The sequence below is a fragment of the Poecilia formosa genome, unplaced genomic scaffold, assembly GCF_000485575.1.
Source record: "Poecilia formosa unplaced genomic scaffold, Poecilia_formosa-5.1.2 Scaffold340, whole genome shotgun sequence".
NCBI lineage: Eukaryota > Metazoa > Chordata > Actinopteri > Cyprinodontiformes > Poeciliidae > Poecilia > Poecilia formosa.
In genome coordinates, this window is record NW_006800279.1 from 402947 (window position 1) to 429720 (window position 26774).

Genomic DNA, 26774 nt, shown 5'->3' on the forward strand with positions numbered 1-26774 from the left:
TTCGTCTCTTGTTCTGTTATACATGCACACACACGCACACAGACTCTCTCACATGGTTACGGGGTTTGGTATCTGTCTTTAGATGCTCCACCATGTGTAAGGACTGAGTTCTTAGATTCTGTTCTGTCTTTGGTCCAGATAACATTCTAAATCCTAAGGCTGAAAAATTAAGCATGGTGAGACACTGCGGTTGGACGAATCAGAGGAACTTAGCAATTTTTGACAAAGTGATTATGCAGTAAATGATAACATCCAACTCATGGTGAAGAACTGCATTCTTTAAATATGGAGAAGTCTCACTAAATGGAAGTGTTGCTGTGGATTGGTCACTGATCACAGCTGTGAATGCAGCTGCTGTCTGTCCACTGTCACAAGTAAAACACCTGCTTTAGTCAGATTCACTGTTTATGTTGTTGAGGAAAATCTGCATGTAACTTAGTTTTGTTTATGTTACTCTTAATTTTTTTTTCACGCTTTCTATGCACTAGTAAATGGATTATCTGCTTCTGTTTATTTGTGTTCTTATTTCTTATTTATTTTTTTCAGAATCCGGCCTGTCCACTCTGGACAGAACCAGCAATACGTCATCAAGCCCAAGTACTACCACACACACACCTCACACACACAGATGCATGTTCAGCCCCAACCTGAGCGCCCCATCCCTCTGACGGTGGGACACAACTCCATCCATGGTGAGCAGGTCCTCTTATTTCTGCTTTTAGTGTTTTGGTTTGTTTTATACTTGAAAACTAACTTTCAACAGGAATTTCAGACAGTTTGCTTTGCGCTTCCTAAGCTGCTGCTCTTCATAAATGCACCACACAGTGTGATGTCTGTTGTTTTTAACTTGTCAAAAATTTTGACAAGCATTTTTGATCAAAGATTGTTGCACTGCAAACAGGAGTTGTAGGGAGGATTTATGATCACCAGAAATTAGATTTTATATAGAAATTGGAAAAAAAAAAACTTAATTGGGCCACTTCAATTAATTTATTTGCTGTAAAAAATGCATTTGAGACAAGTCAAGACCTTAAAAAGAAGAAACGGACTTCTGTTCTGTTGTACATGACTTGTCTTTTGCTGTAAACAATCATCCTCCACTGTGAAGAGAGAAGCTTCGATCCAAACTAGGTGACTATTAATCTTAATTCAGTATTTGGAAGCGTGGCCAACACGGACTCAACAGCTTCGTTCTCTCCCTCCACTGCCATTGCTGAAACTGCAGGCGGACTACAATTCTAAAATATTGCAGAAAATCAACATCATTGTTCACAACTTCTTCTCCTTCTGTTCGCTGATTGACCCAGTAGAAGTTCTACCAGAGGAATACAGCTCAATGTGAGGAATCCCAGATGGAGATGTGAAGGGAAATGAGAATCAAGTAGACTTTCATTGGGAAAAAAATGGCCAGATTAAGACATAATGGAAGTGTCTTTACATCAGTCATGCTTTGAACTGTGGGAGGATCTCTCAGTCTTTCCAAACTGTTTTATTATCAGCTTTAAGATCAGGACTCTAACTGAAGCCTGTAGACACTTGGCTGTATCTTAGCCTTTTTACAGTTTCTTTGAGCATTTCATTGTCTGACCTTGCAGTCTTTCTATGTCCACTATTGACAATATTGGCAGAGGTTCACCGTATTTTCACTTGTACCTTATGTTTTCCCTGTTGAATGGTGGAGTTCATTTTTACTGATGGCAAGCGTCATTTGCTTCTCGGGTCTTTGATGATGTTTTTCCCTTTTTGGCATTGTGTTAGCCCCCACCTGTACCTGTAAGGTGTGTATTAACACATCTTACAGAAAATTTGATCAAACTGGTCACACTTGTTGATCATCAATTACTCAAATGCATTGACTCTGATCTGTTGCTCATCCCTTCAACCTCTAAAGCAATAAATGCACCAGAGAACACCAGACACATTTCTTCCAGACTTCTGTAAAGGGATTTCTCTTTGCTTTCTCTGCTCGCTGCAGACTGGATGGATCTCATTGTGATCCTTTCTGTTCTAAACTTGGCTGATGTCTGTGTTTTTGTCTGAGATACTCTGCTGACTTCCTTTCCATATGCTTGACAAGGCTTGACAGTCTGCAGGAGGCGTGTGCAAAACCAACATAGTTACAGATGTGAAATCAGTAGATGGAGAAGTTTTCTCATTGCTGTGATGAGAAGTATTTCTGACATGTTGTCACTAGGAGAACACGAATCTGCCTGGAGAATTGCTGACAAACCTAATTATAGCTCCATATTTTTCATCTAGAGAAGTTTAGCACATTTCGAAGACAGAATTTAGTACGAGAGATAAACACAACTGTTCTGATTGTGTCCCAACCATTCAACTCTGTCTCCTACACATGGCCTAGCTGACTTAGCCAACAAAGATGCTGCTAAATATTTACTTATTCTCTCAGTTTTACTTCAAAATGGCTACAGTCCTGTGGGACAGTATTTGCCCCCTGAGAAGGTGCTGGCCTCTCTGTGCTGGGTCCAAAACTCCTACGACCATCAGCTTCACTCCACGATTGTGCTGTGAAACAGACCAGAACACACTGGAGTTAAGACAAGAGAAAAATAAAATAAATAAACTGATCAACACAGTATTTACTGGGATTTTCTACTTTTTTTTAATTTTCTCTCGTATCACAGAAATGAAACCTGAAACATTGTCCTGGTTGTTTCTGGACCATATTTTATATTTTATTAAACTTTTATTTCACCAGGAAAATCAAACTGAGAATAAACTTTTTTTTTGCAAGAGAATCCTGGCCAAGGCTGGCAGCGGCACGCAGAGGTCACAGAATATTCACAGTAAAAACAGAAAAAGTTAACACCGTCATGAATAAATTAATGAAAAGATTCCTCAGTTAAAATATTTACAGACAGATGAGATACAGAAACAACATAGTAGGCACAGTAGTTTGGTGAAGAAATCAAAGTTATGCAGAAAAGTCTATATTTTGGACTGACAGCTGGGAGTCAGTTATTCATCTTTTGTCAAAAAACCTAAACTATTTTTAAAATATTTTTGTCCTAAGATTTATTTTTAAAGAGAAACAAGAACTCCACATACAAAGCTTATATTTAGCCAATAATTGCTGGTCTAGATGCAAAATAAGTGTAAATAAATAAATAAATAAATAAATGGTAATGAGCATACAATAATTTTTTCCACTGAAGATGATTGAATGTAACAAAAACAATTAGGTAACTAATTTAGTTACATATTTTAGAGATAAAAATTCCAATATGATTCAGTGAGGAGAAAATCTCCAATTCCAATATGTGGAGATGAAGATTTGTTAAAAAAGCACTTTGTTTGATTTATTCTGAGATTTCACCTTAACAGGTACTTTGTTTCTACGATTGTTCTTTAAACATTAATACTTTTGTTCCTGTTAGGATAAATATTAGATTTGACTAATAGTTTTCAAAATAACACAAAGCATCCAGTTTGCTTTTTTCCACGATGATGGAGAGTTAAAATAGGCTTAAGAACAAGCAGTACTCTATTGAAATCCCAGCCGACAGCAAACCAGACTAAATGACATGCGTTTGATGAGGAAAAGTTTTTTAGACCTGACAAAAACCCACTGGAAATAAAACCCAACAAACTTTGGCCTTGAGAATAATTTGTGATTCCAGTGTGTGTTTTGAAAATCATTTGGTATGTTTGGCCTGTGTTGTTCCAGTAAAGATCTCACCTGTACACATAGTGTTTAAATAGTAGAAGTATTTCCATAGACATACGCTGCAGGCATCCTCCTCTAAATACTGCATAATATTGGGTAAAATGTTCCTCTGGCTGCTCGACTTGATTCCATAATTGTGCTGTGAACCAGCTGACAGGCGCAGACACAGCAGAGCTCCGTGCAGACAGGGGTTTGGACCCGGCACACAGAACCCAGGAATCAGCGCACAGGGAACAGATTTTTAATAATGCAGAGAGACGCGAAGGTAACAGAGAGAATTAAAACAAAACATAATAGAACAAAGAACACTTTGATGCTAAAATGGGCAGAAAGACAAGCTGTGAACTAACTCTGAGGTAGATATGATGTGCCTTCAGGTATCTTTTCTTCCGGCCTTTTGTTCTGTGGGCTGGCATTCTTGAGGGTGGGGAAAAGACGATGCAGACAGAGAAACAAGTTGATAAGCTCTTCCCTGTCTTATTTCTGGCTTTCGGGATGAGCCATTCAGTCTTCATGTGAGATGAAGAAGTTCTGAGGATAGTTAGGTGAACCTGAAATAAAACCAGATAGAGGGAACAGGCACCAGAAGAACGAGAAGTGTGCATACAGGGTCAGAAGTTGCTCATCGTTTTGTCCAAGTCTTCTGATGAAGGATTGGACAACAGCCCAGAGTTTTGTTTGCTAACCTCACCCACATATTTTCTTTTTTCCTTGCGTCTCATTCACATTTCGGAGGTGCTGTTGGATTAAGTGGAGAGGGAGGAGTAACGCGAGCCCTTTGAAGGAGGATCCACATGCTGAAGTTTTCCAGAAATGTTAATGACAGCATAGTTTAGTTCACTGTTTTGACTGGAGTCTCGGCAGTTCTGAGGGACCAGATTCAACCGGAGAGTAATTCGGCTTCTTATGGCTCTAACAAGACTCCTGCTCTCCCTCCTCCTGGTTTGTGCCATTTTGTCAGCAGCGCTGGGGAACCAAACAGGAAGGATCAAGGTGGTCTTCACACCCACCATCTGCAAAGTGACCTGCGTAGGAAGCAGATGTCACAACAGCTGTGAGAGGGGAAACACCACCACCATCATCAGTGAGAACGGCCACACCACAGACACGCTGACAGCGCCAAACTTCAGAGTAGGTAGGTGATCCTGACTCTGGCTGCTTCTGGTTTCCACCATCACCAGCGACCATTGTCTCGTCTCTAATCATAAAACAAAGGTTTACCTCAACGGAAGAAAAGTATTTGAATTGTGTCGACGTTGCTCAGAGAATTTTGTGAATGATTGCTGGTCTCTGATGTCATAAAGCTGTGAGCTGCCAAAATCGATTTTAACTGCTTCGGATTTCTCTTTTAAATAACTAAATGCAACAACTTTCAAATATGCAAATATAATCTATTTCTACTTTTTGTATGGATCAAAAATTGAATTGCCTTTATGTTAAAGTGTCCATGAGACAGTAACTGACAAGAGTTTACACAGCTGCCTCTAAAGGAATTACTGAGACTACAAATACAGCTGTTTTCAAATGAATCTAAAGCAAATCTTTCATGTTAGACCACTCATAACCCCCAGCATGAGGAGTTGTTTTTTATTTTCACACCTCAAAATATAAAAGTGCATTCTGCCAAAAGTATATATTTTTTTCTTTCTGCAAATGCGGGAGCTTTAAACAGCCTTTCTAGCCTTTCAGAGGCGAAGTCACACTGTGTGTGAGCTAGAGCAGTCACTGTTACTGAAGAATTTCATTATTAGTTCAAACCATGACAACATTGTGAATGAGATATCTTAAACATTCTTAAGTGTTTTATGTCAACCATTAGTAAGATTAATGCAAGTTGCCTGGTTACCTGTTCTGACTGTGTAGTCACTGTGTTTTCAGGGTTGTAAATGTTTTATCAACATTTCCCAATGCTGATTCAGGTGGCCTGCTATGTTTTGGCAGCATCTCAAAAGAATCAGTCCTAAAAGTTTCTATATTAGTCATGACTATTCCGCTGTCCTGTGACATGTTGGCTTAGATGTATTCACAATATACAGTAGAGAATTGGATAGAATAGCATTCTAAAAGATCAGTTTCCAGATGTATTTGCAGGCATGTGAAAGAATTATTCATTTCTGAAGAATGTTTCCTTTGATCGCATGACGAGGCAGACTGGACCAGACTTTCTGAGAATTATTTACTCACCAGCTGCCACAAGAAGCTTTACAACCACAGAGGATCTCTTTTGGGGCCAGGGTTGGGGGCCTTGGGATGGGATGGGGGTTGACTCTGGAGGCTGACTAAGTTGCTCTTCCACTTCTATACCTGATTAAATTTTAGTTGTTGCTTTTGGTTGAAATGATCTGGTTTCTAGACAGTCAGCTGTGAGCAGCGACCATCCTGAAGCTGACTCTATCCTGAAAGTTTAAACCGAAGATCCCATGAAGCAGTTTCAGTGCTGTGAATGCCATTACATGCGAGTACTGTTGCATGGATTCACCAAACTCTGTCTCAACCTGCCTCTGTTTGAACAAAGGATAGCTGAGTGTTGGAGCAGAACAAGCTGAATTCTGCTATGACTCAGCTGAACAAATGATTGGGCCTGGATTAATGCAAGGTTTAAAAACGCTGTTAACCCTGCATGAACCAGGGAGTTCATCCCTTTCATGTTAAGTTCAATTTTACTGTACCAAATGTAATGCACAACTAATGTCACTAACAACAGCTCTAGTGCATCACCTCTGGGTGGACACATTTTCCGTTTTATGTTGCCGTAACTTCATGCTCAAGAATAGAAAATGAGAGCCATTTAAAAAACAAACTAAGACAACATTAAGTGAATATCATAACAATTATTATTATCATTTAAGATATGCCAAAACTGTTAAAGTTTGTGGAATAGAGTTCACAAACTCTTTTCCAAAAATAGAATTTGTGGAAACCATTAATGTGTTTTTGTGTCATTTTGATATATGCTGTACACTGAGCTGTTTGTTCTTTTTAATCTGCAATATATGCTTCTTACTGAGGATTATTAAACCAAAAGTTCAGTATTCTGTTGGATCATATATTCCTTTAATGATAAATCCTCTTGATAATTCACGCAGCTGTCCTTAGACATGGCGTGGTGCAACTGCTTATCCAGTGATTGTGTAGACATCAATCTCCTCTCTAATAGAAGAAGAGCACAGTCTGACAGCCAATGCTGATCTGACAGAACACCGAACAACTTCCGAAGGACCTACATTTGTGTTCTCAACATTTCTCTCCAGAAGACTTTGTCATTTGTACGAGCAAAACTGACAAAGGCTCTAACAGGTGATTGTTACCTTAGTGAGCTAAAAACAAATGTTGTGTTGACAGTTTTTATCCACAAAGCACCTAAACCCCGCTGCCACTGAGGAGAGAGCGAAAAACTCAGGGAGAAACATCAGACAGCGCTGGAAGCTCTTTTAAATATTAACACAACTCTGCGGCAGTAGAATAGGCAGCACTACTGCTGCCCCATTTACGTCCACAAAGGGAGACTGGTCACAGAGCTATAGAAGTACTTACCAGATCATGCAGTCTGACCAGAGGTATATGTCATTTATTGTTTAATTTTGGAAGCTGAAGGTGGCAGCAGAAGCAAAACACCAGCTCTTACGGCCAACTCTGTCCTCTTCCTCAGTTTGGTCCTCCTCATCTTCATTACCTCTTGAAGATGTTTTCCCTCCAGGTTGATTCCTACAATTTCGATTGATTTAAATGCACTCTAGTTAAAATTAAAAATGCTTAGTGACGTTACTCATCGCTGTTTTGGCTGGACGGATCTACCGCAGTTGGACCATTATATGTCATTTACCTAGAATGCATTGCAGCGTGAACAACATGGCAACGTTCGCGTGACAATATTTTATTAAAATTAGTAAAAACTAAACTGCCTACAGGATTATTAATGTATTGCTTTTACATCTAAAATAAGTAGTTCTCAAATAAAGTGTATTTTTACAACTAATCATGGATCCTTTTAAGGGACTTTGCATATTATACTATTAAATCAAAAATGTTGAAGTCAATCGGCCTGTTGCTTTTAAATAATAGAAGATTCAAACATAAAAGTAGTGGTGATTATGTCTTTGTCACTTCCTCTAGTTACTAAGTTCTGGAATAATTTTCCAGCCAACATTAGAGTCACTCCAAGTATGGGCTTTATTTTTCAAAATACATTTTAAAGATGTACGTCGTCAAGCCACCATGTTGCAGAGAACGGTTCTTTTTTTCAGCAACATGGACATTTCAAGGCTTGACGACATTTCAAGTCGTCAAGCCTTGACGAAACCACCACCTCCAGGTGGTTAAACCACCTCTATGCTACCTCGCCACGCTACATATCCTGGTCTTAATGTTTAGATCCACACTGCACTTTGCATATGTTCAGAAGCAAAGGTGATGACTTGTGTTCCTGCTCAGGCTTGCTCTTGTTCCTGCCCTTCTCCCTCTGTCTGCCGTCTCGTTCATCTGTTTAAAAATGAGCAGAACTGAACCAAGACAATGGTTTATCTGAAATCCAAACCGAGCTAAAGGGAGTGCAACAAAATAAATCACACTTGCTATGTTATCATACTTTTCTTATGAGAGAAAAGAGGAATCTGAAATGAGTCATGATTCACTGAAAGCAAAAAGGTGGATCTGGTTGTACTCCCTTCCAGTCTCTGTTCTTTACATCTCCTATCAGAGTTGTCATGACCACATGCTCTGAAAGATCAAAAGTGAAAAAGTTTAAACATGACCTAATAATTGACATGGTCTTCTAATATTCATCCAAAGTGATCACTGTACAGTAAACCTCCGTTTTACACCAGATCTTGTGAGCCCGTAGATTGGTTTGATACTGAGGCATTTAACCTGATAATCAGCTGAAGAATGATAACAGTGGCAGCCCAGTTCTTTATCCATCCATCAAGTGTTTATAGTGCTTTAAAACCTGAAGACTGTTGCTTCTCTGTTGCATTCAACAACTTTCCTGTCAAACATCCAAGTCTATTGATGGAAGCCAAATGTGTTTCCTCTGTAGAGAAGAGGGAAGAGGGGACTGGGAAGACGATGGAAACCTGATCTTTGCTTCAGTTTATCTTCCAAAGGATCGTGCTTGCACTGAGCCAGAACCTGTTATAATATTTAAAAGTCATCTTGAGAAATGGTTCTTCTGGCTTTCAGGGGGGCTTTTAAACATTTCTTTTGACGTTTTAATGGATTTCCAGTCCAACCGTTTTCAGAAGGAAGCTAATGTTTACAGCTGTTCAGAGAGTTGATCCTGCTTCAAGGAAACTTTGTGTTCGTGATGGGCCTGCTCAGCACAAACAGGCCCAAACAGGAAGTTTGTGCTGAGCAGCGTGTATTCCATAAAACAAATAAATAGATTCCCAAAAGCAACAGTATCCCAGTATCAACACACAATTTCAAAACGGAAATGTAGAACCTCTAAAACAAGAGGCATCAATTTTTATATTGCTGTTGCTAAAATAATATTCACAATAATGTTGCCTGTGACGCTTATTGTTATTTGTGTTTTCAGACACAGCCACCAAACGACAAAGAAGGAAAAGGATGAGTTCTGACATTTTGTGTAAAATGAAAATCATCCATTTTATATGCCTTAAATTGCTCCATTTTGTATCTGTTGCTACATGGAGACATTTCTAATGAAATGAAGTGACCCTTAGGCAGGAACTGTGTTTTTCATGTATAATAATATTCTGTCTAATTTTTCCTTCTCTGTTCATAAACAGTCATCAGAAAAACTCAGCTTTGTGAAAGATCTGAAAAGTATTTATTTTTCTCCTGGTATCCTGAATGTTTCTAATTAAATCTGATGAGTAAGTGGTGATGAGGGTCATGGTTTGGACAGGAAGCTAAATCAGTGATGCCTTTGATGACTTTAGTCTGAGATGAGTCACAATGGCTGTGCTTCTGTGTATGAATCATTTCTCACACTTACCAGACACTCTCTGTCTGGTAAGTGTGATAAATGAAACGGTGAGATTGGGATGAAGCTGGAATCAGTGTTGAACCACGTCTGGTTTGGCTGTTTTGTCTTGAGCCTCATCGGACTCTGTTAAATAAGTCAGAAGTGGAAACTTTATATTTTTATATCTGACCTCTTGTTGGGTATGTAATAATTGTATTTCTGCTATTAATGACTGGTTTGTCTGTTTTCAATGTAGCATTTTCTGTTTGTACATGCAGTGTTTGGGAAAAGAAAGTACACCTTTCTTATCTTCCAGCTTTACAGTTTTACATGGGAAAAAGTAATATGGTTTGTGCCAGAATTATTTAATTCCAATGTTGTTAAACAAATTTGAAATCAAAATGCTAACACTGTGTATGAAAACTAAGTACACCCCATATTTTGACAACTCTTGAACTATCAATAACTTCCAGTAGTCACTTTTTGGGTGACTATGTCAGCCTCGTGAGTTGAGGATTTTTGGCCCACTCTTCTTTTTAGTTATTTTAGTTTATTTTAAAATCACACCACTACATTTTACTAAGGTTAACGTCTGGACTTTGACTGAACCATTGCAGCACCTTTTGGCCTTCAGTTGTAGACTTGATCCTGTGACTGATATCATTGTCTTGCTTTGTAGTTGAGCAGATGATCCCATATTTGACTGTATAATATGTTGATATACGTATGAGGTTGTGGCTGTCAAAATGGCTATAAGGTGCTGACTAAGGAAGCTCATACAACCAACTGTCCACCACCACATTGCTCCAAAGTGGTCCAATCCAAACATCGATTTCATCTGTCTTCTTTAAGAACTTGTGCTCTTACAGAAGCCTAGTGGTCTTTGGACAGAAATAAACTTTTCTTGTGGTAAAAGAAAAGTTTATTTTTCTTTTAATAAAAATAAAAATAAAGACACAGTTTGCTGTGTCTTTATCCACAGCAAACTGTGGATAAAGACAGTTTGCTGTCTTTATCCACAATAAAGACAGCAAACTGTCTTTATTGTGGATGGCTGTCAATATTAAGAGACATTTACTCTATCAACTCTTTATTTTTTACTCTGAGAGGATTATTCTACCAACAGTTCCTGCTCTAACATCTTTTTTCTGTTGTGTCCTCAGTGGTGTGTCACCTGCCGTGCATTAATGGTGGTAAATGTAGTGCCAGGGACAAGTGCCAGTGTCCCCCGAACTTTGCTGGCAAGTTTTGCCAAATGCCCGTTCAAAATGGACACCAGCAGCACCAGCAGTCGTCTGTGGCCTATGGCCAGGCTCAGATTGTGTCTACACATACCCTGCCTCTCACATACAGCCATGGACAGACGCCTGGTGAGTAGACACTACTGTTATGTCAGTTCTACTTTTAAAAACTGAGTGCTTGGTTATTTACTTCAACTCTTGATTTGCAGACCATTCCTATGTGATTGTGAATAAAGGATTTTAATGATTCATTCTTTAGTGGTCCAAATCAGTTATGTGAAGTGCAGCTTGTAATGACCAAAGCCTTCTGCTTCCAGAAATGGAATAATAAAAAAATATCATTTAAATTTTTTTCTCAAACTTTAGCCATTATCAAAACATTAGTATTTTTTTTTAAAAACTATTAACTTTAAGGGATTCTCTTTTCTGTTGCTTGGTTAAATTTCTAGTACAGCTTTAGAAGGTCTTTATGTTTCTCTGTTCACTACAGTTATCTGGTATAGACAAAAGGGATTATGGGTAATTTAGTTGATGCAGCCCCATTTCCTCACTTTGTCTCATTCCGCTTCCTTGTAAAAAAAAAAGAAAAAAAAGAAAAAAAATAGATGCATCCCTACTGACCAGAGCCATCTGTCCCGCCTTTAGGGAGCGGGTGAATGGATGGGAATTTGACTGAGCTGTAGATGAACATATGGAACCAAACAGAATTAGAATAAATTGTGTTGAATTTATCTTAATGTAAGTGGATACCAATTTGATTAGGTAAAACATACAATTTGAAAGAGATTCATAATGATAGAAAAAGACTTTTAGATTAACTGAAACATATTCAATTGCTAACATAATATATTCCTGATCTCTGTTGGTTTTTAGACTCCATTTTTCCTAATATCTCTTATAGCCGTAACTGTAATATCCATCTCTTGTATCTCACCAGTGTTCAACCCAGGCATTGTTAACATCCACATCAAACACCCCCCAGAAGCCTCAGTTCAGGTTCACCAAGTGTCCCAGCTGGACAATTACTCCAACAATGGGCACCAACAACAAGGGTCCCACTCAGGCTCCTCTTCATCCAGCAGCTACAGCTACCACCACTCTGAAAGCAGCCAGAAGATTCAGCAGCACGGCTACAACATGGTTCATCCCAACCACCATGGCTACAAGGTTCCCCATTACCAGCCTGTCGCCTCCAAGAACACCCTGGGTCGCTGCTTCCAGGAAACAGCAGCCGGTCAGGTAGACCGTCAGAGATCAGTACTACGAGTTACCGTCATGTCACACAACAGGCAGCTTTTCACTCTGTGTCTGTGTATGTATCCTAACAGAAAAAAAGTTGTCAGATGTTAGAGTGTAACTGTGTTTAGACTGTTTCCATATTACCCTAATTTCAGAGAAATGATGTGAAAAAACAAGATTCACTTATTTATTTAATTTAGGGTAGTTTGACTTAAATACATGCCCGTTTTAACAGGGTCTCTGCGCCCTGTCAGTCTTTGTCTCACTATGTTTCCATCCAATTGTGATGCAAAATACGACCTCGTCAAAAAGAAAATGATTGTTAGGCGTTTTTCTAATAATTATTTTGAAGCGAATCAATCAGGCCACGCGAAGCGTAATTTCGTCAGATGTTGCCGTTACAAATTGCTGAGAAAAAAAAAAAACAAATGTAGAAATGTTCAGTTTAATGCCTTTCATGGGAGCAAGGTACACATTCAACAGTCCATCATAATCTATTTTTACTCATCATCAAGCTGAACAGAGAATCCACACCATGAAACCACACATCAAGCAGATACATGTAACCCACTTAAATCATAAACATAAACATGGATTACCAATTTGTCTCAGCGTTTTGATATTAATCTTGAGGCTGTTCACATTTCATCCCCACTGGAGACTGGAATTGCAAGTGGCAGCTAAAGTTTTGAAATCAGGGAACATCTCTCAAATTGAAATGATCAGAATTTGGCAAGATTCTCTGAGCGAGGGAGGATGCGCTCATCCTGTATCAAGCGCTCTCCAAAACCCCCATAACTTTTCAACGCGCTGTCAGCTCCTGGATAGCGAGAACTTATTTGGCAAATGTACTTTCATTTCCCTTTTTGTGCATTAACTTTTTTTTTTTTTGCAAAATCCAAAAACCATCTCAAGTGAGCATAAAAACGTTTTTGGAAAGTTAGGACGTTTTTCAAATTTTGCTGTTTCCATCAACCTTTTTTTATGCGAAACTTCAGCTACTGATGTTTAAAAAAAGTTCCTTTACCAAGGACAGATTAGCAGGTTGTGGGAGAAGCTGGAAACAGTCACAACTTGTCATCTGCTAGATGACCACTTATGATAGGATGACTGTGAGAGTCGTCATGATGTATGTGAGGTGGTGGCGCTTTCAAACAGACCTGAAAAGAAGGACTTGTTTTCACAACGTTCAGTTCAGGATGACTGAACAAATTTAGAAAGGCAAATCTCAAATGACTCAGACATGTGCAGAGGAGATTAGTGAACATTTTGGACAGACAATGTTGAATGTAGAGCTGTTGTAGAGGAAGAAGAGGATGTGGCAGTGAAGGACGTTTGTGAATTAGAGGAAGGTTCTGTAATTAGGCTGAGGTGGAAGCAGGTGATCTACAGCACCCCCCCCAAGGTTAACACAGACAGACCACAGCAGGTTGTTAAAATGGACATCTTTATTGTGTCACTGCCCGAACAATACAACCTGAGTCCAGTGGATGGTACTGATATCAGGTCCTAGACAAATAAAGAACAGATTCGCTGGCTGATGTGGAAAGAAATATCACTCTGCCGGGTTTTCAAGTCTTAAATAGCCATGAGCAGGTCACATTTTGTGAGGTTGTTTTTGCCATAAAGATAAAGAGTTGGTGCGGGCTGAAGAGGAGAAGCATCACAATGATTTAGAGAGGTGGAGGTTTAAATGTGTTTGATTGTAAATAATCAGGGATGGAGAGAAAGCTGAGCACAGACGCACTTTGTGCTTTTCTTTATGAGATAAAATAATAATCCATCTTCCTTCCATCTGCAGTGTGGAAAGGCTTTGCCGGGTCTCACCAAGCTGGATCAATGCTGTGCAACAATTGGGACCTCCTGGGGCTTCCACAAATGCCAGAAGTGTCCAAATAAACCCTGTGAGTACAAATGTTCAAGAGTAAAACATAAAGACCTTTTTACCTTATGTGTCCTGTTTAGCCTGTGTGTTCTGGATGCACAGATTTTAAGTTTACAGACAAAATAAGAGATGAGAAGAAGATCCAGGTTGTAGGAGTTGGATCATTAAGCAGTTATGCAGGCTTTCCCCAAAGTATTATAAGTGGACCACCAGGCTTTACTTGCACCTTGCAAGGTCTAAGGCTCACTAATGGTGCCATCCTTGTACGCTCTTACAATGCCTGGTAGTGCACCTCTGAATTTTTGTACCTCTGCGCAGATCGAGTTACTATATTTGTAGTATATTTGCATATAATTTTAAAATCGGGTTAATTTTTTTTCTTTTATCAATGACTCTTTATCTCCAAATTATTTAGATATTCCAGTTATTCTGGCAAAACTCAGCATATGGCAACAACTGCAATTTCAGGAGAAGCTTTACTTCAAATGCAACTTTAGACTGTGTCAACTTCACAATGGGACAGAACTAATTATCCAGTTGGCCACCTCATGTTTAGTTTCCACTTTGTGGTACGGCACGGGTCAGTGCAGTTTGGTTTGATATTTTATGTGTTTTCAGGAGAGCATTTCTACCGCCACACTCTACAAAAAACATTAATGTGTGTTGTTGTTGTTGCAAGTAGTGACATTTTTCTGTCCTTCAATTAATGGAGAGTGTTGTGAGCCCCAACTCTACCGTACCATTATTAACAACTGAATGCAGCCCAGGAATGGTGTGGTACGTAAAGGTTGGTTGCATTGGCTGCTTTTACTATGGAAACAGACTGAATAGCATACCGTACCACACCGACCTTTGCTGTTCCACTCAGAGGAAACGAGGCTTTTAATGTCTGTATGTTCTGAGCGTGTAAAACCAAAGTCGGATCCCTATTTTTGTGAACACAATCTTGACCAATGAAGCTGATCCTGATTCTGGTTCCAATAATAAAAACTAAAGCACTGAAATATGCTTTATATATTAACACACAGGTTGCTTTGACCACAGGAGTTATTTCCAGAGAGGAAAGGGACTGGATGCCATGGTGGCGTGTGGTGTCAGCCCTCGCCTCTCTGCTCTTTTTATAGCATTATACAAAGTTGTGAGGGGGAGCTATGAAAGGTCCTGTCAGTCTTTTTATGTAGCAGCTAGCTATTCAACACTACTCCTTTTATAGATGGATGGAAGCTTTAAAGCCAAGGTTCACCATGTAAACCCACAAAGGCTCAATTGAAACTCCAGTAAGGGATTTTGATTAAAACTCCTTCCCCTGCAAGGTTTTAATTGAAACAGCTTGATTGCACCTGGATTTTAATCCAGCTGTTCCATTTTAACATAAAAGGTAAAGATGCTGATAAAAACTAAAGGTTTGGTCCATAATGCTTTGTGCTTCATTACCACAACTTGAACCAAGGATCTATTTTCCCAGGTTGGAATCATTAACGCCTGAGAAAATGTTACTCTAAGTAGGTGAATAATTCAGATTTCGCACATTTTCTTCTGATGGATATTTGAAAGAGTTTGTCCTTAGTGGTAAGTAGTTAAGCACTTTGAGATAAATACTTATTTCATGTACATACAGTGGGAGGTCTTACACATTAGAGGATTTGTCTGTTGGTTTTTTTCTCTGCAGGAAAGGCAAAGGTTTAAGTTCAGACATTCTTTTCCCCTTTGTTTTACAGTTGACTGTGAAACAGTCCATTGTGCCTTAGAGACATTGGTAACTGGTAGTTAATTTGGCTTTCTTGGTCAAACAAATGTTGCTTTGTTGTCTCCCACAGAACAAAGCCTCTGCTTGCAGGTATTTGTGTACCAGTTCCTTGCTGGTGGCCTTATCCAGCAGTGGGGCAAAGCTTGGTTTCAGTTTCGACTGCAACAGAAATGAGCTTCTCAGAGCAGCATTTGACTCACTGGAAGGTGTATTGCTTTCTGATCAATATTTACGTGTGTCATTCGTACCTGCCTGATCTTGTTCTAGGTTGTAATCTAGGTTGCAGTCCATCCCAGTTAACTTTGAGTGAGAGGTTGGGGTCTTCTATCATTTTTACAGAGACTCAATCCTTCTTTGGACTATGACTTACCAAACAACCAGCACCTCTGACCAATGTGCAGGGAATGACTGAAAAAGCAGTTTTTATGCCATTCATATGCCCATTTTTCACCTCATCTTCCATTTGAACATTATTAGGAACTTCTAATATTGGAAAATGATTGTTGAATATTGCAATGATAATACCAGTTTAATTTTTTTTAATCCTTCCTCACAGTATCCCCACTTCTCTTGCTCGGCTTAAAGACATTAAGGATCTAAATGAGCTGTTGACATAAGGCAGGAAACCAAAGTGGTCAAATTTACTATAAGCCAGTAAGGCACGTGAAATTATCTGAAAATTGCTACGAATGACAACGAATGACAATCACTGTGCCTTTACTAGACTTTAAAGATGGTTTCTGTTCATTGTAGAAAGTGTGTGCAGTTCTAGAAACTCATTTAGATGCTCATAAAATATGCTAGTGTCTGGAGATTTATGAAGCTAACAATCCAGTTGCTCACTTCCGGCTCCTGTTTCCTCAGCTATCCCTCTGATAGACTGTCCTCTGGGATACAAGAGGATCAACAGTTCTCACTGCCAAGGTAAGAGCTTCACCTTTTAATTATTTTTTAGCCATTCTAGTTGTTGACCTTCTATTTCCAACTGTGAATCTTTTGGAAAAATTTGAACTGTTTGAATGAACTCAATGACGTTTAGTACCAAACTAGCTGCAGAAAAGACACTTTACATGTGTGTAAATTTATGGTTTTAACATGACAAACTTGGATGACTTCATATAGAACAAAATAAGACATTTTATTTCATTGTTGTTTGTTGCTGCAGCATAAGTCTGTGTAAAATTTAAAAGGAACTGAAATGTGCATATTTGACACCTTGCCATGGTTCTGCCTCGTCTCTTGGTACGAGGCCGCCCAAAACCTTCAACAATAAGGTTTTGTTGAGCGCTAGGGATGAGTTAAACTTGCGTTCTGATTGTGAATTTGAAAAATCTATAGTGATATAAGTTGCAGTGCTGAAGTGATTCATTTTAAATGCCTATTTCTATAACTCTGAACTCACTTTGCTGTGGTTTCATAGGAAAAAAGCATAAAACAATCTTTATTCAGGAAGATGAATGTAACATAAAATAAAGCAAACACATTTTTACCCAAATTAATTTTCTCTGACCTGTTAAAAAGCTGATCATACTTAGATTACTGATGGTGTTTGACAAAATGAAATGTCATTTAAAAACAATGTGTGCATTGTTTTTATATGACATTAAAAATGTGGCAATGAGTGCAGATAATGACGGTTTAGAGCTGTTTGTTTATGCACATTTTAGCATAAAGATTTTACTAAACATGTTAGCTCCGGACAGCTTCTAAGACCTGAAGTTGTTCAACATTTTGATAAACACCAGTAGAATCAACTAACTCTGCATCTTAAAGAAAATGTCATTGTTCTCTGAAGTGATTGAATCTTCAAAAGAACTCCCCTCGACTAAACATGTTTTCCATTTTTACCGACTGACAGATCTGGATGAATGCCAGCTGCAGAACGTTTGTCCTAACGGAGACTGTCTGAACACTGTGGGCAGTTACATGTGCACATGTAAACCTGGCTATGCCCCCGACGCCTCTCTCACAGGCTGCATCCGTAAGTCCTCCAGTCTGCAACTCCAGTGGTTTCCGCTGTTTGACACATCCATATCAACCAGTAGCTGCGTTTCCATAATAAATGTGTGCAAATCTGGGTCTGTATTCTGCTAATGTCAAAAAACACAATTTCCCATTAAATAAGAAATTAAACTAAAATCACACGTGAATAACCTTGTTCACATGGTAGTCATTAAAATTCATGACACGGATGGATGTGAACGGTTAAATGAGATATATTCATAACTCAGCCATGGCGCTAGCGCTCATCACGTTGGTGTCGTTTTTAGTCATTGGAGTGACGAGCCTGTTATTCTTGGAAGTGGCTACGTATGCGGCGTTTTGGGGAAATTTCAGTCTCTGATTTAACAGAAGAACTATGAATTCAACGCCTTAGAAAAAACAACTTTTTATGAAGTGTGATGCTGTGAGAGCTCTGGTGGAGCCAGCTGCACATTGTCTGAAAAAAAAAAAACACACAAAAAAACCCAAAAACAAACCTTCATCCTACTACCACTTTTTCTTCTTCATTTTCTTCTAGGTTTTTGCCAGTACTTACATCCAGTTGTTGATCACGTGACTCATACGATGTCAAAAAAAAAGTGTCTCTATTGCAATTTTGCATAATACATTTAAATTAACATGGCCAAAATCCCCCACCTCATCCAGGAACAAAAACTTTTCATGGAAAACTCAGGTTTTTTTTCAACATTGCTAGGTTTTTATTAAGCAAATTTATTTTCATGTGTTCATTTTGCGCAATTTTATGGTAAATGGAAATGCAGCTGGTGATGAACTCTAAGTTTGGCCTGTTTCCATATTCTTTGAAATTGATATTTCCTACCACACTTTGACAACAAAACACTGTCTGAGACTGACTCACTGCCAGAGACATATAGAGACAACAAAGGTTGGTTTACCAAATTACAGTAAAAAACAAGAAGATATAAACAAATAATTTTGATAGTGAGCGTGCATGTTAAGCACCAGAGCAGAGTGCGTGTCTATGCGTGTGTGCGCATGCGAGTGTGTGAGTGCTTGTCTGTTAAGACAAAATAAAACCTGAGTTTTCATCACTGTTCTCTTTAGTATGTCTTTGAATTCCTGACTCATATTACTATTGTTTTTGTTGCATTTATTGACACAGTTAGTGATTTGTTGAGCAATCTATTTCTGTATTCATTCTTGAAACTTGGCAATCATCACTGGATTTAAAATTTTTCCAGCAGCACAGCTCTTAGTCTTGTAGGTCATTCCACAAAGCTGGAGGCTGAATTACCTCTTCAGCGTGTCATTAATTTTGGCAGAGGCCTGGTAATGAGCCATTCGTTTGATTCAGGTGTGTTGGAACAGGGAACAGCACAGCTCTTGAAGACTTGAGATGGAAACCCCTGCTGCATAAGATTCAGATTTGAGAACTGAGATGACTGAAAATGATTTTATGTCTGGTGAAGCTTTTCTGGGCTGATTTGGTCAGACGTTTTGCTCTACATCACAACCTCTAGTGACTTTTCTTTCTAAAGCCATTTTATAGTTATTTAAATTCCTCTGCTACTTCAAAGACTTCAACAAAGTTCCGGAGCATCGTAGAGACTCTACCTTACCTACCTGTGTGTATTGTGGTTTTCTACAGGTTCATCTTTTAGATCCACCTTGAGTGTGTGTTCACTAAGCAAACATACAGTTCCGGTTAAAGTCCCAGTAGAGTTTAACAAACTCAGTGTTTACATGTCTTGGTGAAACAACAGGAATGTATTTCCTGGCAAGCCTAAGTAACTGTTTGGTGTGTAGATACCATCTGGTGACTTCAAAAAGCCGCTCTTTGCTGTTGTCCTCTTCACAGTGACCTCCTGCATGCCTTGAACTCAGCCAGCATCTGTGTGTTAGTGCATGACGTATTGGCATTTTTCTTATTTTATTCCATCTTGCAGTCTTTTCTTTGTTTTGTGGACATATGTTTCTGTTTTTTTTCTCTTTTTTTAGCTTTGATTGTTTAGATACCAGCGATGGGATTCTGCAAAACCACAAGATGTCATTGTGGATAACCCAGCAGTAGAATGCTTGTTTATGTGCCGGGGTTTGTGTTTTTGGATTTGTGGGCGAGGGAAGGTTTACTCTGGTGAAGGGAACTGCTTTATTTCTTCACGTTTTGTCCTCTCTCTTCAATATGTGTCTCCTATGCTTTGGTCTACCATTTCCTACACCTCCACGTTCTCCGTCCTCCTCCTGGTGCTGCTCTTCAGCCAACACACCTGCCGTCCAGGAAGAAAAGGGCGCTTGCTTCCGCTACGTCAACTCAGCGAGGCAGTGCTTACACCCAGTGTCTGCCCAGCTGAGCAAGCAGCTTTGCTGCTGCAGTGTGGGTAAAGCCTGGGGCCCTCGTTGTGACAAATGCCCCCCTCCTGGAACAGGTAAGGCTCCCAGCCTGAGAGTATTTATCGCTAAGGAGCGTTGCCACTGGTCCTTCCTCCCAGCAGCTGTATGACTTTATGACCATCACTGCTGTATGACCATCATTAATTAATAAATTAACCTAAAGTCGATTGATCTTATCGGTCGACTAACGATTAATTGATAAGTGGCCATTTTCTTAAAAACTTGAGTTTTCTCTTGTGTCCAGAGGGTCAACCGTCTTTCCATAAGATGAAGGGCTACATTTTCATATTATGCTGATTTTTTTTTTTTTTTTTAAAGAAGCACATTGTTATATTTTTAACAATTTTTTTCAGCTGACTGAGTAAACAGAAAATTTTGTTTTTTTTTCATATTATTAAAGTTTGCCATATTTATGAAATCTAAGAAAACTGGAACCTCTTAGGTTGCTGAATAGAAAAATTAAAGATGAAAAGAGTAGAATATGTGGAATACTTAATTTCCCATGAACACAGGGATGTTCGTGTCAACAAAGTGGAGGGAAACTGATGTAGTTCTCTGCTGGCAGGTCAATCTATAGTCAGTGGTGAGAGTGATGCTCTCTGCTGTTGGTCATGCTTTTAATTCAGCTTCCTTTGTATTGTAGCACCTCTAAGCAGGTTGTTATGGTTACTCTCTGATCAGTGTTAAAGCTTCATTCACCACAGCACACAAAATCAACCGTGCTTATTGGCATCATGTTTTTCTTCCCCATCATGTTAGTTATTCTGTGTTATTCCCTCTCCTTTGCTCTCATATTCTCCTCCTCTTTGCAGCACATCAGTATTTTTTGGTTAAGAAGTTGAAGTTGCTGAATGAGCGCTGTTAAGGTGAAACTTAAAGAGTTTGTCGAGTGTTTATATTTCAAAACAGAACCGCATTAGGTGCATCTTGAATCCCACACCAGACTGTTTCATCTGCCGTCCTGGAAAGCTTCCGCCATTATTATTTCTCTTACAACTTGCTCTGCTTAAGGATGACCAGCAGCGCCCTCTTTTGGAAGGTGCTGCGGTTAATTAATTGGAACTAATTTTAATCAAAGAAACCATTAATGGTATGTTAATTGTATTGTATATCAGTTAATTGTATGTTGATTAATTGTTTGCATCCCTAACACCCTTCTGCTATTTGGACTGTTTTTCCAGTTAGTTACATGTTTCTTTGCTCTGATTTTACTTTTTAATAAATCCACAGGGTTTCTTTGCCCTGTCCTGGAAGTTTTCCCTTACTGTCTCCTATTGTTTTCTGGTTTTATATTTTTACTTTAATGTAATGTGATCTGCGGATATACTGACAGACCTGAATTCTCCCATTGGGGGATAGTAAAGAATAAAGAATAATAAAGAATCTTTCTATTCTATTCTTTTCTATTCTATTCTATCCATGAGAGGTATGCTGCTTATGTCTTTTTTTTTTCTAGGAATTATTGCTAACTGTATCTTTAATGTTTATTCCAATATGTTAACAGCAGTTAAACTTTCAACATTGGTGTCAGAGTTTTGAATTTGCCAATAATAGTTAACATGATGCTTTTACTTATTGAAAATAATGATGGGATGCTTTGTTGCCTGTGCTTGTGTCGTCTGTAGCCTTGTTTAAAGAAATCTGTCCCGGCGGAATGGGCTACACCGTTTTACCAAACCCTCCAGTAAACAAGCCAGTGACCGTTTTCCAGGAACCAGTTGACCTGTTACCTCTGCAACCCCTGCCAACGGCAGAGAAACCAGTGGAGGCCTTTGGGACACCAGAAGAAATTCTTCCAGGTCAGGGTTTATTCGTTTAGGATTAAAATCTGCCACAGGAGTGAAAATCCATCAGCTTCATATGTTTTTGTCTCTGGCAGAACTCTTAACATTCTGTTTGTCTGCTGTTGCAGACGGTCTTGTACTATTGTCAGTCCTGACTTTGCTTTGGTCATGCATGCTTTAGTATAACTTACATTGTTAAAACTTAAATCAGAGTATCATTCTCTTTTTATAGCAGGAGCTGCTCAAGAAGCAGCAGGAGTTGATTGGTGTGCAGGACCAATCAACCTGCACATACTGTGCAGGTTGATTGGTCATGTTACTGGAACTATATTAGATTAAAATATGTATTACCTTCATCCACCATTTACATACAATGACAAATATGTAAATATGTAATCATATTTACCCCATTCTCTCATATTGTAGCGCTCAAGTCCTTTAATTCACATTGATATTACTGCAGTTTCTCTAAGAAGCAAAATAAATCCTCACATAACCAAGACAAGCTTTTTGATTTCTAGGTCTAATACTAGACCTGGTGTTGGACCTAGTGTCATACAGAGATCTGCCTCATGCAAAATGGAAAAAGATGATTTCTGCATTTTTTGTATAGATAAAGATGCTACAGGATGGGTGCTACAAGACCTATTCTGTCTTGTTTAGTGCTTTCTGTTTGTTACTCTTAAAAATATAGTACTGTGGGTTAAATACTCACTTTGGCAAATTGCAACTCCAATGTAGCATTAGAAAGTCTAATTTGGGAGTTCTCTGGCATGAGCGTAGGAAGATGAATCCTAACAGAAACATCCCTCATGTTTCATTAGGGGAAAGATTAAACTGCTTTAGCTCAGTGTGGGCTCAGTTCACACACGGCTTGGCCCAGCAGCCTGCAGGTCGGGCTGGTGGGGGGTGAAACCTGGCTAAGAGAAGGAGATTAGCTTCAGCTGTTCCAGCCCTGGTCATGAGCCAAGTTTGGCAACTCGGATGAAAAGAGAAAACTTTGCAACATCTTATCCCAAAGTGAACCAAAATCCTGCAAACTTTAATGTTCTGCTGGTTCTGTTGTAAGTCGCAGTCAGAAAAGGCAAGATGAGGAGCTCATCCACTGAATAGTTAGTATTATGAAAGTTATTAGCATGAAAATCATAGCCGATAGGGTTTTATCGATGCTGTAAACCTTTACAGTGCCATAGTGTGTTTTTCTCTGGTGGTTGGTTGCAACTCAATCACGGGGTAGGGGGAAATTTTTCCTTGCCAGGGGGCTTTTAGGCCCCGTTTACACTGAGCTGTTTTTTTTTTCAGTGAAACCGTAACATTTTTGCCGTTTGTTGTTTACACGTCGCCAGTGATCGGAGTCTCTGGCACAGAACTTCTCTGAAACACTCCATGCGGATGTGTGAATGCACATGCACCGAATTCATGGCTGCAGGGTTTGCTCTACACATGCTCGGGCACATAGTAAAAAAAATGGCGGATAGCATTGTACTGTGCTGCGCAACCTGTTCAGTTTGACACATATTCTGATGTGAAATATGTATGTGTTTCATGAGAAGTTGGTTCATCGTAAATGGAGACGTACTTTGCGATTGATCCAGATACTTCACAGACCAGTGAGGTGAAGAGTTACAGTCGCATGCTAAGCTCACAGTGCCATCTAGTGCCCTGGCATGGCAACTACAGCAGAGTCTAGGTGGCTTGGCGATCTTGTCTAAACGTGGAACTTTTCCCCATCAACATGTGAATATACTTACAGTGGTGTCTTGCAAAGTCTTAGTTTTCAGATGACATGCAGGGCTTTTGTCATCCTTTTAAGTTTTTTTTTTTAACATCACACCTGCTGCATTTAAACCTGAAATCGTGAATGATCAACAACCCTGAGCAGCTGGGATTGCTTTATTCTGTTTACTCAGCAGATAAATTGTAACTTCACTGGCTAAAATGTATTTGAAAAGTCTTTAATGATATTGTTACTTGATCTTGATCTTCAAGGAGATGCTAGAATCCTTTATTTAAGTATTTCCATAAAGGATGGCTCAATTTATCAAAAATATTTCAACGCAATCTCTTTAAAATGCTGTGATTGTTGTTGTGGGTAATGGGGTTTGAAGGCTATTTCTGTCTTATTTGGCCTTGGATTATGCAGCTGAAGCTATGTTACCCTCTGTACCTTTGATTTCATGTTAAGATGTGGCATTCTGGTCATGCTTACCTATCTGTGCTTGTGCGCAGTAAAGGAAGCCCTGCACGCTGAACTAGATATTTTCCAATAATGCCTGTCTCTATATATGTTGTATCGTTTAAAAATGTCTATGGTGGTGTTTCTTTGTTTGTTTTTGTTTTTTTATTTGATAGAAGTTGTTGAGAAGACGTCTCCACCTGCTCCGGTGGAGATTCTCCCATTCAATGCGGGTCAGGACATCGCACCCACTCAGTTAGCTGGTCAGTTTCCTGCTTTCCTGTTTCACAATATCACTGTGCAACATTTAAAAGACAAATATTGTCAAACGTTATGCAAATGTTAGGCCAACTATATACCTCTGGTATTTCTTTATAACAGTAAATTGCAGTATGTTGTTTCTTCCATTCCTGTTTTTCTCAGAGGTGGATGAGTGCCAGATCAACCCTTCCATATGCGGGCAGGGGGTTTGTTACAACACAGCTGAGAGCTACATCTGCCACTGTGATGAGGGATTCCACTTGGATGGCAGCCAAAGCACCTGCGTAGGTAAGGATGGAACGAGGGAGGCCGTATGAAACACGTCTAGAGATGCGTGTTTAACTAGAGAGCTCAGAAGGGATCACATGCGGAGCTCAGCAGATACATGCAGCTAAGGTTTTGTTTCTAATCAATGTGAGATCAGTCCTCATGTTCAAAAAAACCTCCAACAGGTTTGTGAAAAAGTGAAACCTCTGCAGGTCTGGAGCATCCAGCTTCTTGCAAATTGTAGTGTGAAAATACCACAGAAACAAATTGAGTTCAACAAATGCAGAACAAATCATGATTGTTTGAAAAGTTTTGGTTGATGTTGGAGAAATCTCTAAGACTGATACTGAAGGTTGTCTGCAGTTGAATGGTTTCTCTTTTGTCTTTGGCAAAAGACCAGGAGCCATTTCTCTATCACTAGACACATTTTTTTTTTGTATTTACCCAGAAGCCCCGTACAGCTTGACATACACATATGCCTTTGAAATGGCACCAGAGTTCACTTCAATTGAACTGAGACCCAGGTTTGTAGAGACGGACCAGAGTTTGCTGCTTTGGTCTGCACCAGAATTCAGTTACGCATTCACATCTCACAAAGCAACTGGACTTTCTAAGCAAATTATCCAGAGCTTGATTAAAGCAGATTAAACAGAGCTGATGTGAATGCACCCTAAAAACACACAACTCTTCTTTCCAGAATGTATAACAATACATCTGACTGGAGGTGTCTTATTTTTGAATTTAAAAATAATGAGAGAATCTTGACAATCCTTACCTGAACCAACTGAAGAATGTGTTCGGTTTATTGGTTTTGTCCAAGCTGTCATCAACCGGTTCCTTCTTCTGCTTGAGGACTGAGGTCCTTTTCATTGCACGTCTATCATTGCTTTGCTAGAGTTTGCTGTCTACCTTCTTCCTGTATATCTCATTATTGTTTCCAGTCTTCATTCATTCATCAGGAATTTGCTGTCTTCCTCCCTGAAGACTCTTTTTCGTGAGGGAGTTCTTTTAGGTTACTGGTGATTCAGGGTTTGTGATTGAGGAATTTACTGACCTGATGGTCAAATTATAATGATAGATTTGTGGAACAAATTGCCTCCCGATAGACACAACCATGCAAACAACCACAACTTCCAAAAAGAACAACTGTTCAGTCTAACTAAATATTTTGATATTAACAGGACTTATAAATCAGTGGAATTTTAGAAGAGACTAGCAATCAGGCTGTTACTAGTCTGTGCACCCACTGGCCTCACCACTCTTGTGAGGACATAAATACAATTCACTCTATCATTATGTGGTTTCCTGCCATTTCAGCCCAGCACTCCCTGCCCACCAAAACGACACTGAACCAGTGCTGCCTGGGCAAGCTGGCCTCATGATTATTTCCTCGTAGCTGCTGTAAAATCTCATCTCCATCTTTGTGGAGGGAGAGGTATCGCATTTAGATTTCTGTAAAAAAATAAAATAAAAATAAAAATGTACAGAGCTTATTTATATGCAGCCACAATATGTATTAACAGGAATAATAGAGAAAACACACAGAGAAGAAAATGGTTTGAGACATAGTTGGGATCCTAGAGAGAGAAACACCACACTGTGGTGAAACATGTGGTGCAACGTTTATTCAACTGTCATATATGCATGTGCCAACTAAAACTTCAGCTTACACTGGTTTAACCAGTGTGTGCCCCTACATTTACTAAATTAAGGTCTGTGAGGTCTGTGCACTAAAAGGTGAGTAATTGTTTCTCACCATTATGCAAAGTTTATTTATTGCCAGTAAGAGCCATACCATACTGCTACATGTTAGCTGATTCTGTACTGTTTTCGCCCATAAGACCCCAGTTCAGAACCCTTTGCCAGCCACACCTATTTTTCTTTTTTACCTTCAGGAGGATCTCAGACGGTATCAGCCATGCTTCAAACTTAATTATTGTTGACCTCTCTAACATTGCCTGTTCTGTTTGGGGGCACCGCCGACACTTATCCACTAGTAAATGAACAAGTTATAGAGGATTGTTTTTTTTGGTCCTCAAAATGTTTCCAGTGCAGAAGCATGTGTTGTACATTCAATAACATTCAGGTACCATCTGCCAGCATCCAACTCATGTAGATCCACCGTCTCATTGTACTCTGAGGGTAAACCAACAGCAGACTTGATCTTGCTGTGTCTCATATATATATATTTATATATATTT

The 26774-nt window shown here is 39.2% G+C and overlaps 1 protein-coding gene across 7 annotated transcripts in view; it reads left to right on the forward strand.

Annotated features, from left to right (window-relative positions):
- ltbp1 (latent transforming growth factor beta binding protein 1) overlaps positions 1 to 26774 on the forward strand; it is a 72692-nt gene that overhangs the window by 27081 nt on the left and 18837 nt on the right. For 3 of the 7 annotated variants that reach the window (XM_016661708.1, XM_007573920.2, XM_007573919.2), the window contains exons 4-14: positions 547 to 692; positions 4650 to 4823; positions 10781 to 10987; positions 11796 to 12097; positions 13899 to 14001; positions 16594 to 16653; positions 17588 to 17710; positions 19953 to 20120; positions 21711 to 21884; positions 24222 to 24308; positions 24469 to 24594. In XM_016661708.1, coding sequence (XP_016517194.1) covers positions 547 to 692; positions 4650 to 4823; positions 10781 to 10987; positions 11796 to 12097; positions 13899 to 14001; positions 16594 to 16653; positions 17588 to 17710; positions 19953 to 20120; positions 21711 to 21884; positions 24222 to 24308; positions 24469 to 24594 — 1670 coding nt within the window. The remainder of the gene's footprint in view (positions 1 to 546; positions 693 to 4649; positions 4824 to 10780; positions 10988 to 11795; positions 12098 to 13898; positions 14002 to 16593; positions 16654 to 17587; positions 17711 to 19952; positions 20121 to 21710; positions 21885 to 24221; positions 24309 to 24468; positions 24595 to 26774) is intronic. The other 4 variants (XM_016661706.1, XM_016661709.1, XM_016661707.1 and 1 more) reach the window with 3 other exon arrangements.